General features: G+C 41.2%; 1 protein-coding gene across 1 annotated transcript in view; it reads left to right on the top strand.

Annotated features, from left to right (window-relative positions):
• The window catches only part of pdlim7 (PDZ and LIM domain 7), a 32,338-nt gene that overhangs the window by 2,514 nt on the left and 14,631 nt on the right, over positions 1-15,193 (top strand). Inside the window, exons 2-5 of the mRNA XM_083980955.1 lie at positions 228-326; positions 7,556-7,707; positions 12,986-13,013; positions 13,955-14,151. Coding sequence (XP_083837081.1) covers positions 228-326; positions 7,556-7,707; positions 12,986-13,013; positions 13,955-14,151 — 476 coding nt within the window. The remainder of the gene's footprint in view (positions 1-227; positions 327-7,555; positions 7,708-12,985; positions 13,014-13,954; positions 14,152-15,193) is intronic.

The raw sequence follows: 15,193 nt of genomic DNA, 5'->3' as shown, positions 1-15,193 counted from the left end.
AGTGTCACCTGGTACATAAAACCTTTTTGACCTTTATGCAGCTGATTTTGTTTCAAGATGTAGGCTATTCAATACAGGAACTGAGCGTTTTGGTGGAGACGGATACAGACATCCAGCAGCTAGGGTGTTGGGATAAAAAATAAAAAAAAACGATGTTTGCCTTTCGGAATTCTTTTCCATGCTTTTGGCCTAATTAAATCTCTGTTTCCTTCTTTCCCCTTCTCAAGGCTATGAACGTATACTCAATAACCCTCGCTGGCCCAGCGCCTTGGGGCTTCAGGCTGCAGGGTGGCAAGGACTTCAGCATGCCCCTCACTGTGTCAAGGGTAAGAAACACTTTGTTATTGGAGTAAACTTTTGTACTTCTCCGCTTCTGTGATCACTGTGCTGCACTCATCTTGTAGATTTCCACTGAGCTGAACTCTGTAACATCATTTAAGTACTTATAAGCTACTGTATAGTATAAGCCTTGGCCTATTCAGAAGAGCCTGTTGAGTGTTCAGCACAAGCTTGGTCACCACATAATGGCCCTACCTGAGTATACGTGTCATCATTGTTAGTTGTGTGTATAGTAAAAGAATCTCTTTTCCAACTGCAGTTTTCATTTTCATATCAGTCATCTTTCATGGTGTATATACTCGCCCTTATCGAGTTGGTCTTTACATGCAGTATACCTTTGCATTAATAGTATGAACTGCTCACAAGGATGCGCTGCCATTGTTTCGTAGAGCTGTATACTCTCCATGTTAGGTCACTAACTCTTCACTGAATGAATTTTCTAACACTCTATAAACTAATGTTGCTATTGAAGAGAGCAGCAACCATTTTCCAGGCCTTATAAGTGCAGTGCTGCTTTGCCTGACAAACACACACGATCTCACCCTTGCAGTCACACACGCATGCGCGCACATAAAATCATTCCTACATTGCTGCCAGCTATTGCGCACACAGATCTGGCATTTTATTATGCACTCCTTCTCCACTGGCATTGCTATATAGCTACATATTTGCACTTTCCTATTTCAGACAAAATTGGGTGTTAATAGGTAATTTATATGTGGGTCAATCTTGGTTTTAGCTCCAGAAGATTATTCCACTTAGTCTCAGTCATTCAGCACACAGCTCTATGCTATTAGCACCGGGCTTTATCAACTTTATCTCTTCTTTGTTCCTTAGTTGTCACCAAAAAAACCCATCACCTTTTTGTAATAGAAGATAAAGATGAAAAGCAGTAATCAATGTTGTTTTGGTTAGTTTGTTTCTCAAAGTACAGTGTGTTGCAAGAAGCATCACGCTGAGGTGTGTGTGATCGTGTGGTGAGGGCAGCAGTTATCACACAGCCTTGTCAGTACATGTCTTGTATCGACTCTGTTCTCATTGGATTCATGACAAGAAACATTCCCTTCTACCCATAAAAAAACAAACAGATGTTCAAACCTTATTGGACGAATGTGGACCTAAACACAAAAAGGGGATTTTTGGTAGGATACACTGTAGGTGCGGACTTACAGGAATTATGGTCTAGACGGGTAAGGTGTGCTGTAGGTTTAATATCAGTGGGTGAGTCAGTAGTTGTGGTTGAATTATCTTGACGAGTCAACCGCTGCAGGAGGCCAGTTTTTCTACAATCCAGTTAGACTACGTGTGCTGATTATTTTCTTCACTGAGAGAGATATGGGTCAGGTTTTCTGTAGGGAAAAGCCTTTCTCCACCAGCCTTTCCACACATTTACGAGACCCGGGCTAGTCTAAGTTTGGTGTAAGATTAACAATTTCTCTCAACAAGAACTAAAACAAAAGCAACAATATGACTTAAGCCTTTATCATTGGCCAGTGACTAATATCTATAAGTCTGTGGCTCGTTCCCACGGTCCTCAGGGTACAGGGGTTATAAAGATGTGTCCGGTTTTCTCTTCAGGTGGCTCTCCTTGTAGTTGTCATAAAAGACTGGACAGTGAATCACAGAGTTGCAGAGGATGAAAACAGCCCAACAAGGGGATGTAAACCTCAAAGATATACAGTATCCCTTAGTAACGGGAAGAAAAGGCAGGCCTGCACTCTGTGGGTTTCCACTGGATGAATTTAGTGGGCAGTCTTTCTTTACTGGCTTGTAGCTGATGAGATAAGTATCTCAAGGCAGACAGTCAGCTAAAAGCAATTACACAATCAAGAACATGAGGAGTGACAGGACAAAAGCCTCAGTAAAACGCTGTAAGGCGAAGAGATTGCAAGTGATAACTCCTGAAAGATCAATGAGTTTAAGTGTTTTTGTAAAGATTAATGACAATTAGTACTGTCTAAGACTCAGTCTACTTAGTGCCTGTTGTTATTTGGTTAGTTTGAGTTTGGTTTTACTTTGACTGACAGCGACATTATCAAGGACTTACATATTTAATCATTTACCTTGGTCTTCTTATATTGATTTGGAAAGATGTGGGTCTGAGACCTGTCACCGCCTGTGTGTGTGTGTGTGTGTGTGTGTGTTAGTAAATGGGTTTCCATGGGCTATGAATGCTCATGTTTCCTTCCTCCTGTCTGTGAGCCTGGAAAGCTATGCTTTCTCAGCATTCCTGAGATTTTTCTTGTATCCACCCTGTCGCTGCCAACAGACAATCCTCTTGTCTCCTTTCTGTGTCTAATATGTCTAATATGTCTTCCACACTCACTTTTCTCATCCGTATGATGGACTCCCCCAGTCTCACTGGAATACTTTTCCAGTGAGATCAGAGGAACAGAGGCCATGCCAAGACAAACTGTTAAGTCACTGTGAAATGAAAAATAACTTTTTGACCCAGTATAACATGGATACACCCATTTATCAACAGAAACAATAGGCTGATAACTTTTATTTGACACTTTTTAGTATCAATGTCCTACTTCTCGGGAAACAGCTAATTTTTTAGATGATGTTGACCGTTCACTATTCACCATAAATAGAAAAGTAAAGAAAAAGCAGAATCTTTCTCTGTTTAACTTGGACGCCATTAAACCACAGTGATAGGGGTCATAGCCATGCATGTCATTAGACTTTGGTTCATAAGCACTGTCTCTGTCTCATTTGGATTGGATTCTGCTTTGCTTTAGTGCACAGACTCAGGTTTGGGAGTTTATTACTACTGGCTTATAAATTGTATTTTAAGGGCTATTGCAGTTCAGCATCCAACTTCCATATAGTTGCAGGGGTTGCAAGTAAAAAAGAAAAAAAAATAGGAAAGAAAATGGAACAGCTAAGACTGTGGTATCCTCACTTAGGCCCTAGTGAGAGTTGAGGTCTCAACCACTTGATCCATGGAATATAACCCTGATGATGTCATAAGGTTTTTTGTTTCTACACTTGACAAAGCTCCCCCAAAGAAACATAAGACAACCCATGACTAGTAAACAGATCGTAATGTGTAACAAAAAATAAGTTGTAGTTTACAGAAAGAGTGTCTGAGGGGATTATCCTCTGACAGCTGTCACACTTGAGGGGATGAAAACATGTTGAACACCCATCCAGTAGAACCACGTCATACAATATCCTCTTCTGAAAGCCGACCTTTGAAAATCCTGAATCGGCCAGTTGAATTGTGAGTCTTTGTTCCAGCTTTTTGTCTCGCTTTTGTCTGTTTTTTTTTCTGTTCTTTTTTTTTTTTTTAGAAGACCAAGGTCTGAAGTAAAATTATATCTCTGTGCACATGTTTGCACCAACATCCTGTTTCAACAGGAAAGACATAAAATTTAGGAAGCAAGATATTGTCGTAAGGCTGTTTCAGTTGAGTGTGCCTCAGTCTGGGGCAAACCTACAACTCCTCTGAGTTTCTCTAAATATCTGCTCCACATCTCATGCCACTGCAATTCCATAAACATTATGATACTATAACTGAGCCTCCTGAGCACCATGTGGTTTCTATCGACAAACACATGCCACGCCACTGAAATCAAATGTTGAGAGGAAATTACAGATGATGTCATGTCAATAAGCGAGCGAGGAGATTTTTGAGCGTCTCTCCATCGGCACAGCTGGATGTGTCATCGAGTCCTGTATTTCAGTGTGTCTTTGTCTGACTCGAAAGGCCATCTGCTGCTTCACCACCGGTACACACTAAACATCCCCTCTCCTTCAAACCAACCCTAAGAAAAAGAGGCCTTTTTAGAGGGGGGAATTAATAATGCAACACTTCACTGATAGATTGCCCGCAGGGGGCATTTCCTCTGTGTCTAGGTGGATGTGAATGTCTTATGTTGTGATCAGTGCAGCCGTGTTTTAAGGTGAGTTAGTGCTAGGTGTTTCACTGCAGTCATTACAGGGCAACCACATACTTGCAGGTTGGTTTTCCATTTCTCAGAGGGATATTTATGGCTTTGCATCAGCTGTGCTGTGTGAGTGATGTAAGGACAGACTGTCTCTCGGCCCCCAAATAGCCATGGAAAGAATAAAAGTGAGCTGGTGCAGAGTTACATGGCCAGTATATCTACAGCTGTAGATAAGCTTTAGTGCATTATTGGTTTAACCAAACTCATGAGTAGTCAGCTGAGAGCAGGTATGAGGCCCCTGCTCACCTGTAGGGTCAGTCAAGGGGAGCACTTCAAAAGTGAATTCAAGATGCTGCGTTTTGAAAGGTTGGCTAATTCTTTGAAATACGATAGCTCGCTGGAACAGCTCTGAGACTGTGCTCTGCCAAAAAGCCTTGAAACAGGCAGAGGAGCTAATCCCGTAGTTGTGAATATCTTGAGCTGTACAAATGTCATGCCATTGCTGTGAAGCGAGCTCTGATCACATATGCACCAAATAATTTATGAGGGAATGAGCCTGCTTCTTGTTAGTTATACGCGCACCAGAGGAGCTGACCGTATCAACAAGCTGCCTTCCTGGTATCGCTGCTTCAAGATGTTATCGCACATCACACGCAACGTCGCAGGGTTAAACCCTGCTTGTTGTGAGCGTACGCTGGGGTGTGTTGCGTTCAAGAACATGTTTTCCACTGTCCTTTGCCGTATTGACAAACTGCCGGGGGGGTGTAGGGTTCCGTCTGCCCCCTACCAGCCAAAGGTCTGAGCGCAGCAACTTTAACTGCAGCCTTCTCAAGTGAGGGAGCAGCTGCACTCTGAACCTGAGCCAGGAGCACAGGTGTCTGTGTCCATCAGTCACTCAGCGCTCACAGACACACGTGTACGTACATATACAACCTGAAGTCTTTACGGCCTCATATCCCTTTCTTCTTTTCTCTTTTTCCCACCTTACATCCAGAGGTCGACAGGTGAAAACGTTTTCAGGTGTTCAGTGGGTTTAGATCTGGTGGCTGCAAACAAACTTTTCTCATTATTCCAGTGCCCCCCTCTGCTCTGTATTGAAACAGTCAAATAACCTTTCTCATTTTAATTCATTGATATTTTTCTTTTTAATTATTGTTATTAAAAATATGAATAACATCTGTCACTTCAAGGTTAATAGGCAGCAGCTTTTATGGCTAATTGTAAAACTCATAAATGGATTCTTTAATAATAACTTCAGAAAAAATATATTTTTTCCTTTGCCCGTTTCTATTTATTGATGTTTTGGCCACAAATATCTGAACTCCTTAGTTTTAACAGAAATTAAAGACAATTTATTTGGTTGCTCCCTTGAGGCTTTCACAGTGCCTCTGCGGCTAATAGGGATATGTTGTTGTTTAAAGCTAAACACAGTAATTGTTGTGATTTCATCAAACGACGAGGTGATCAAGTTAAACCAGCCAGTCTAGCAGTAAAAACGAGGGCAGGGCTGCTGCTCTCTGTAGTGAAGCTCGGTGGCATTATTCCAGGCTGAACCCCTTTTCAGAATATGTCACATGTGTCTGTGTCATAGTTGTTTTTTTCCAGTGTAAGCTGCTAAAACTCTTTTGAAGTTCTTTTCGAAACTAGAGAAATTATTTCTTTCTTAACCCCTCTAATTGCTTCCAGTGAGCACAAATCAAAGGCAATTAAAGTGATGTTTGAACTTGGCTGTAAAATAAGTGTAGCTTGGATTGCCTCTGAGGAATGCATTTCTTCCTATTTTTAGCTTTGCCATGTTTTGAATCAAGGCAGGCTCCAACTTTGTTGTCTTTGTGGGGTGCCGAGCAGTTTTTCAGCCTGAACTGTCATCATTTTACGGAGCATATTACCTCCCTGCTTGCACAAGTGTTTATGTTTAATGTGCAGAATCAAAGCGGCAAGTGTGATAGCTTAGCTGAACATGGCAGAAAACTATTGATTGAACCGCTGAGTCCTCCGAGCTTTTGATGAGCTAACATTTGCAGGAATCCATGACATCAGAGAGTAATCCTAATAGGTTTTTTTTGCCAGAAATCCTGGCACTCACTCCCTTATCTGATGCTGAACACTTTGTACTCCAGTTATCTGAGAATTTGACTCAAGTCTCGAGTTTCATTAAGCTGCATGGACAGGCTGACTAAGCCCTTACTAAACATGATTTGGCATCGGCACTGTGTATATGAGTGGTTTTAGAGGACATGGCAGGTAGTGTAGTATAGAAAACTATTACTACCTACAGTACACAGACTGTGGCAAGTTCTCCCTGTTTGTAACGAGACTCTGGCCTCCTTGTTTCTGACTCAATGCGTCTGCAGTCAGTGTGTCACCACGAGTGGATGATGTCATGCTTTTATCAGTGAGACATGTCAATGACTTTACCTGTCTGGACGGAGGAAAAAGTGCACTGGTTGTTCCAGTAAATGACTATTTGAAAACATATGGGCCATGTCCACAGCTTTCAGGGGTTCCTCTCACAGTCCTAAGTCACATCTGCAGTAAATTATATGGTGATGACTGATGACATCATGATGACCTGTAATGCCTGTTCCTGGTAGTGTTGAGTGAAATATCTCGACTGGCTTGTCAGACCCAGACACACAGTCTCCCTGAGTTGATTATTAAGTGCTGTTAACAGACAGCGCAGCAAAGACTCTCTGTGTGTTCAAATTTCTGGCATTTTGCTTTGAACTGCAGAAATGTATGTGATAAAAGTTGGGTGTATTTTACTTAGTCTAATCTTTAAAATATTTTCTTCATGATAAATGACATGCCGACAAGGGAACCAAAACAGGCAAAGATTTAAAAACGTTTTTTTTTATTATTCCAAAGCATTCTTGAGAGACAAGAATATAATTACTGCTGTGTTGTTGTGTTGATAATATTTATGTATTAGACCAATTAAATAGGGTTGTCACGATACTAAAATTTCAGCTCGATAGATACCGATACTCAGGAAAATATTCGATACTCGATACCATATTCGATACCACAAAGAAAAAAGAAAGAAAAATCCCCCTCACCTGCTTCTTTACTGTCTTTCCTATCTGCTCAAGGGAGGGGGTTTACTGTAGGTTCTCTCAGTATCAATACTTTTGACAACCCTACAATTAAATGATCAGCTGCTGTGTGTGATTTACAGTTATTGCAGTTTCAGTTCGCCCCTATAGCTGCCCTTTAACAGTTATTTTCTTCCACTTTGTATTCACTGCCGTCTCCTGTGGAAACCTCTCCACGTATCCCTCTAACTTCAGTCTGGCTCTCTGTGTTTTCTTTTCCTCCAGCTGACCCCGGGCGGGAAGGCAGCTCAGGCTGGTGTCGGAGTGGGAGACTGGGTGGTGTCCATCGGTGACACCAATGCAGAGGACATGACCCATGTGGAGGCACAAAACAAGATCAGAGCAGCAACAGACTCCCTCACCCTCACCCTCAGCAAGTAAGTCCCCTGGCGGCGCGTGATGCAACAAACCACTCCATGATCACTCATCCTCCATTTTTTTTATCTCTCCCAGCAGCATAAATCACCATGAAACATGCATCCTCCTTTATTCTTACTTTGGGAAAAATGAGATAGCAAAATGTCCTTGAGTTGTAGCTCGCTATAACAGATGGTTGCAAAATACATTTAAGTTATCATCGCACACACAAGAATTATTTTACCCCCCTCAGGCTCGAATTAGTCTGAGATCTGGCTGAAATTAAATTTGTACTTATTTTAAGTCACAGTCCCAACAGCAAATGCTGTCAAAAAACGTAATCGGTTCTGCCGGGGAGGATATGTTTTTGATCCTGTTTGCCTCTTTGTCTAATACAGTAGTTAGCAGGGTGTTTCAGCATCTACTGAACAGATTTTAGTGGAATTTGGAGCTGGTCCATGAGCCTAAAAAGAATTAATTAGGTTTTGGTACAGATAGTGCTACCATATGGTGGTTTATAAAGATAAAATCTTTCTTGGATTCCTGGTCTCTGACCTACATCTTTGTATAAATTTCTTGCACAGTTCCACTCACATAGATTTGAAAAAAAACAACAACAACAACTACACTCTCTTCTCCTACAATTTCAAAGTTGATCCAGTGGAAAAAATATTTAGGTCTATTTTTTTCTGTTTTTTCTATTTATAACATGCTGTCTTTGCCCAAGTGTTTGCCAAAGTCTTGCTGGCAGAGCCACGCTGAAACAGACTGCAGTGCATTTTGCAATTGGAACCACATTCATGTGACAGGTGCACATGTTAGACTGATCCTTGAAAATATGATGGCAATTTTAAACGATTTCTAGATGGTTTTGTGTTTTGATGGCAGTTGAAATATAGTATTATGTTCAAGGTTAAAAACCACATTATTGTTCATTAAAGTAACAAGGGGACTGTGTGATATTGACAGAGCTACATGCTCTCTGAGTTCTCTCTAGCTGAGCACAGTCATGTCCTGTCCTTTTCATCCTAAAGAAGCAAAGAGCAGCAGTGAATAGTTTGAAAGCCAACTGCTGTCAGGTGGACACACTGGCCATTGTTCAGGTGAAATACCATTTTCATAGGAGCCGCACATGGTGCCTCAGGTTTTTAATGACATTAGAGAAATGCTTTCTTTGGATTAAAACATTTCGTTGTCAGGTGTGAGCCCAGGAAACCTGTTTTTTTTTCATGGTGCCTCAGTTGGTCTAATTTGTACTGGCTAACCTTCATACGGGCAGCACTGATACCTGCTCATGTATCTGCTGCCAGAAATTCCTGACTGGTAAAGTATCTCTGTAGACTACAAGCCAGAATGTTTCATCAGGAGCCTAATTATAGTAAAAAGATTTCCCTCCCAAAGAGAGATGGAATATAACCATTCAAGAGTCGAAAGCCTCCAGAAAATGAGACTCTGTTGACTTGCTAAGTAATAGAGGTGAAGCCCGCTGCTGTCGTGGGACTCATTTTGATTCTGCGATACTCATAATTTTAGAGGTTGTGATCACAGCTGTAGCACAGCTATTGTCACATCTAGTTCATTTTGTTGTTGCCTGCCGAGAGATTCAGCGGTTAAGTTCTGACAAATCTCCTTTTGTTCACTTGGTTTGAGTCAGAACAGCCACAGGTCATTTATATTAATTTCCAGATCAAAACAGAGCCAGAGCTTAAATGTAATATTCTTAGATTTAGAGATCCTGTGGGATGTTTGCTGCATATTGTTCCTGATGCACCAGTCTCCTCCCACATTCACACAGCATGAGCCTCTCTGTTCGCATCACCGAGCTCAGTGGGTCTCTCAGTTCATGCTTTTCCTTTTTTCTTTTTTTTACATTGTTATTGGATAAGAGACGGGAAGTCCATTAAGTTATAACTCAATAATCGTTTTAGTCATATTTGAAACACAAAAAAACCCCAAACATTAACTGGCAGCACTGGATGATTTTTTTTCTCATACATGAAAGTAAACAGAAACCTCTAAGAGGTTTGGACCGTTCGTATGGCAAAACAAGACATTTGAAAACTGTTGGCTTTCTGACATTTTATTAAAGGATCAGCAGATGAGTCTAATATAAAAGCAGTCCCTAGTTACAGCTCTAATATAAAATCAATGTTGAAGACGACAATGGTTATAAGCAAAGACATCAATATTGTGACACAATATAAAGGAATTTAGATCAAGCTACTCTTTTAGTTTTGTTTAGGTAGAGAGAAACTAATGGAGGGAGGATGAGTAGGAAACAGAGGGAAAGGTGGTTGGTTGGAGGGTGGAGTTCAGACATTGTCAAACTAAACAGCTCTGTTAACTAGAAGTTCCTTTGTAGTCTTGTATGTAACATGTATTTGAAGGTTACTAAATACATCACAACCAGTAACTCGTGTCATAATGACCTGCTGCAAAGGTTATTATGACACGAGTTACTGGTTGTGGTGGAGAAGTTGTAAAATGATCCTAACGCAGAACAGCAATTCTTTTTTTCCCCCCATAAAGCCAAGCAGACATGTACATTGCTAATGTTGCCTTTATTTTTTCCCCCTCCGCAGATAGGACACGTACTTGACTTGACTTAGTAAATACCTTAAAAGGAGTGTGAGGGAGAGGGAGTAGTCGACTCGACGCATGGCTCAGAGAGTGAGAGTGAGAAGGAAAAGGAAGGGAGGGAAATATTAGAAAGGATGGCTTTGTGGTGAGAGGACGAGGATCAAAAAAAAAAAAGGTGACGTCATGTAGAGCGAAAGATGAAGGTTAGTTGGTTTATCACACATGAGCCAGATGTGCCCTCTGTCTGTCCAACAACATCTGCTCAGAAATGATCATTACTGTCCATTTTCAAACTTAAGTGATGACACCACTACTATCTACTTTTACCATTTACCCATAGAAAGTGGCGTAATGCTTTGATAGACTGGTAATAAGCCAGCGTGTTTACTTGACAGCAGCAATCCTTTTCCTGCTCTCTGTGGTTTTGCCTCATCTAGTTCTCATCTCCTTGTGGAGTCCAGCTATGGTAAACATTTCACATTCTTCCACTCTTGTTTTTGCCCATGTCTCCCTTCCCATGAGCCCTCGGTCTCCTCTCTTCATCTTGCCGTCTCCTATTGTTATTATATTGTAAGACAAGCAAATATTGTTTTCCTGAAACACTTCTTTGAGAGGAGCTATTGTCAGTTTTATTTATTCCTATCTTGGCTGCCATCCACAGTTTCTTTCATGTCAAGAAAGGGGGACAGCTGCACGGCGATGAGATATGGCCTATTGTTTGGTTTAGCGCCTCATTTTGTTCAACACCAATGATCATCTCTTGTCTTGTTATGTGGGAGATTTTGGGTTTGTTCAGAGCCTTTTTATAAGAAGTGGAATCAAAAAGAGACGAGCAATAGATTTTTAGCTTCAAACACAGAAGATAACGTATCATCTACAGGGACACGCAAGGTCCATATTTCAGTGACTTGGCTGGAGGCTTGTGGTTTGGAGAATGTCGGTGATATGTGCAGTTCTGATAACAGTATCATGGGAGATTTCTCTTTTTTTCTGTGGAGAAACTTCATATTTTATCTCACATCAGTTTGAAGGCAAAGCATGCATCATCTAGAATAAGTGACCCCTGAAACAAGGCAGGAAATGATCTCATGCAACGTGCATATCCAGTTTCAGCACAGGTCAGACTCAGCCCGGGCAACTTATTCCGTGAAGCGGTGACTTAATCATTTCCATGTTTGTTCATTTTAAATTCAGATTTGCCAAAAGAAATACAGTAACCGAACAGCCGCCGCACGCGCTCCTTTTATATCCCTGATTTCAAGTGTGACTCATCAAATTGTGGGTTAAGGCGAACTGAAGCACTATGAACGTCACATTGATTTGTCTTCCCAGAAATGTGACACGCACAGACATGTCAGTATGCCTCCTCCTCCCTGCTCTCCCTCCATCTCTTCAGCCCTGTTGTCATCCTGTCTGTAGCGCTGCTCTGTCAGTGGTTGTCCAGGCAGTGGCATGAGCAGTTATTCATTTCTCATTGACTCAGGAAGCGCTCCATTGTTTCCTGCTGATTTGTACTCTAAAACAATAGGGGTGACTGCAGGGTTGGTTCATTCTTGCTTAACCTTGCTGTGGCTTTGTGTAGCATGCAAACAGTGGCTTTAGGGGACGGTTGGGGTTTGTGTCGAGCTGTTTCAGCAGTCACAGAGTTGTAAAGCCGGGCGCCTCCATGTTTAATGTGTGGAGATTCTTTCACAAACTATCCGCTGTGTTGCTAACGTCAGTGAAGGCACCACAATAACACGGATCCTGGGATTAGATTTAAGAAGCGTTCATCACTGTGGCACTGTTAGCTCTGCAGGGTGAATCTGGGGACACTATAAGATTATGTGAAAAGTAGCAAGGTCAGGGGGTGTCACCGAAATTGATTATTTTTCATCACTTGATGGGTGTAGCTTAATTTCTGAGATGTGAGCAGACAGGCACTGCTTGAGACGGTGGAGTCCACGGGGCATTTAAGCACAAGCAGTTTCAGTAAACATGTCCAGTCTAAGCCAATTATCTTAACCACATGTTTGGATATGAAAACAAAGTTGCAGTTCTAACCCAAACTGTCAGGAAACATCCAACAATAGGATTTGTGAGGCTATTTTCTTGGATCAGTCACACATGAGTCATTGTCATGCAGTGACGTGATGCGGTCTATGATTATAGTGGACATTTTGAGTGCATTTCCCCCCACTCTGGCATCCAGGAGTGGTTGAGATAAGTGGGTTAAACTGGTCTTGTCTAAAAGCCATCTGGTCACTTGTGTACAATACCCCTTATAAAAGTTCCTGGATGTCTCTGTTTAGGCAATTAAAGCATGGAAGTAGGATGTTGTTTTAACTGATGGGAAAGAACTACAACAATGAGACCCTGCCTGTAAAATAAATTATGTCGTTTATGATACTCTGTCATTTAATTAGTCTTTGTGAAATATGAGGTTTATATTTAGCTTGAGTAACATTAGCATCAGTATGAGTGTACACTCTTGTATAATTCTGCAATTGTAATTTGAATTGGGTAGATCAATGCATAATACATGATTCAGTTTTAAAAAAAAAATTTCAAAATACTAAAATATAGCCCAGACATTAGAGGAGAAGTTTGTGTCACAACTGAACCATAAACATTTCTAATTTGGAAATGCAAATGCAAATATTCAGACTGTCATGTAGGCTACAACAATTTTAATGAAGCAATGTTTTAATTAACTCTTCCCGTCTTTTGTCTTCACAGAGCTTTCAAAACAGGTGGAGACCAGAAGGTAAGGACTTTATTTGTCTGAAACACTGTGCTCACCTCTGTATGAACACTTGGATGCTTTGGCATGGTCTGCTAATGGATTACAGTGACATTAATTGAATCTGAAACCTCCTTTTATCATTGTTCACAAATGGCCTCAACAGTGTGTTGTGTCACTTTGTGTTTAAATTCATCGGATTCACCCGAGTCACCTGTCAAGCTCTCACCGTGGCTGTGCACTGTGCATTAGCGAAGCATCAGTGAGCTGCTAAATGAGATGTTGGCTGGATGAGTGTGGCGAATCTTTTTTTTGAACGAGGATTGTAGTGTGTGTGTTTTGTAATGCCTTGCACAATCCCAGATGCCAGAAAAATACTGATACATCGGGTTTCATTGTGAAACCTCTCGAGAGCCATATTGGCCCAGCTGATTACAGTGTGAATAGCACAGCGGTGTCATGAACCGCTTTGTGCTGCGCGCTGTTTTAGGGAAGCAGCTGGAATGTAACGCTCCAAAAAAAGTCAATGTACCAAAAAAAGGTGCTCTTTTGCAGTCTGTGTGTAAAGCTCAGCGAGGAATCTCATTAGTGAGACATGTCAGTCAAATATGACACTTTCTCACTTTGAGCGTTTTCATGTTAGTGGAAGTAGCAGATTACTTTGGCCGCTCCTTGGCCGACTGCCAACACAAATAAAATGGCTGTGTTCACACTTCTTAAGCACTTCTTCCGTGCGCAGAGAAAAGCCCCTCAGGCTTTGACAGAGCTGCTCCTTCAGCAATGAGTAATCATTTGCTATGAGAAAATATTAAGGCTGCGCGGGAAGATTTCTTAGCACAAAGCTTGGGATTGTGCAACAGCAGAAGAAACTTTTTTTTTTCTTTTTTTTTTTACTGTGTGTCAGAATTTTCTAACTGCATGTTATGCACTGTGCTGCATTTTCTCCCTCTTCCACACCCTCGTAGGACTCACTTGCTGAGGCTTCTGTTCAGCCAAAGTACTCCTTTGCCCCCAGCACAACCATTAACAAGATGGCGAGGCCATTTACAGCAGGTGGTGGTAGTGCCAACTCAGGACCTGTTATAAAACCTGTTGCCTACTCGCCTAAACTTAACACCCCGAGCTCACAGGGCCGTGCCAGTATGCAGCAGCCACAGAATGGGTAGGTGGATAAATAAACACTTTTACCTCTGAAACCACAATGTGACTGATGTGGTTTTAATGGTATTTTTTGACATTTCATTATTCCAGTTTTACACTTGAGAGAAAATACCTCCATGGGAATTTCCAGTCTTGCATAATGTTAAGGCTTTCACTTCAATCACCACTGCAGTTTATTGTCAAAACCATGTCACACATTTAAAGACGCATTGCAGGAAAGAACAAAGGAGGAAGAGTAAACAGCTCAAATGTTTGCTGCCTCACTGCTGAGATCGACTCAATGAGTCCACTGTCTGACAGTAATGTAATACACAAGATGGCAAGAATGTGACTTTTGACTCGTGGTCCTAGAATAATTTAGGCAAAGGGGAGGAGGCTGTCAAAGCTTTTGTCATAACAGACCTAAACGATCTTGTTGACCTTAATCATTTTTTGGCTCAGACACGTGAAAGCAAACTCTTTTGTTAGGAGCAGAGGGAATGTTTAGCTGACATGTGCAGTTCAGGCTGGTTTCCTCCAGCTCGCCGACGTCTGCAGTGGAATTTATCGGATGAAAAACAGTTTTTACAGAGATTAGCAAGGGGGATGTGTCAATAATCACTTGCAGTTTTATGATCTTGTAAAATCCGTTTTATTTTGTTTTTCTGGGTGTGTTGGGGTTTTTTTGTTTTGACCGCTGCAGATGTTATGATTTATTTTCGCAAATATAGATTTATTTTCCGTGTGTGCGTGTGTGTATGTGTGTGTGTGTGAACAATCTTTCATGTCCTGCAAACAGTCAAACTAGCAGATTTGTTTTACCAGTGAAGTTTCACTTTGTATCAATGACGGAATTTTCAAATCCATGAAAATATGGAAAAACTCTCTCCTCTAAACTTTGCACTAAAGATATATCTCAGCATTTAGTGGCTGTGTTTTTTTGTCATGGTGCTCACACTGTGACCCTCAGTTTTTCTTTATTCAGAGCATTCTAACAGGGGTCAAAATGATACCTCCCATAATTAATTTAATAGCATCTCTCTTTTAACATGATGCTTTAAAAT

This window comes from Trachurus trachurus, assembly GCF_905171665.1.
Source record: "Trachurus trachurus genome assembly, chromosome: 10".
Classification (NCBI taxonomy): Eukaryota; Metazoa; Chordata; class Actinopteri; order Carangiformes; family Carangidae; genus Trachurus; species Trachurus trachurus.
The sequence above is the reverse complement of the archived record's forward strand: the minus strand, read 5'-3'. Positions and strand labels throughout refer to the sequence as shown.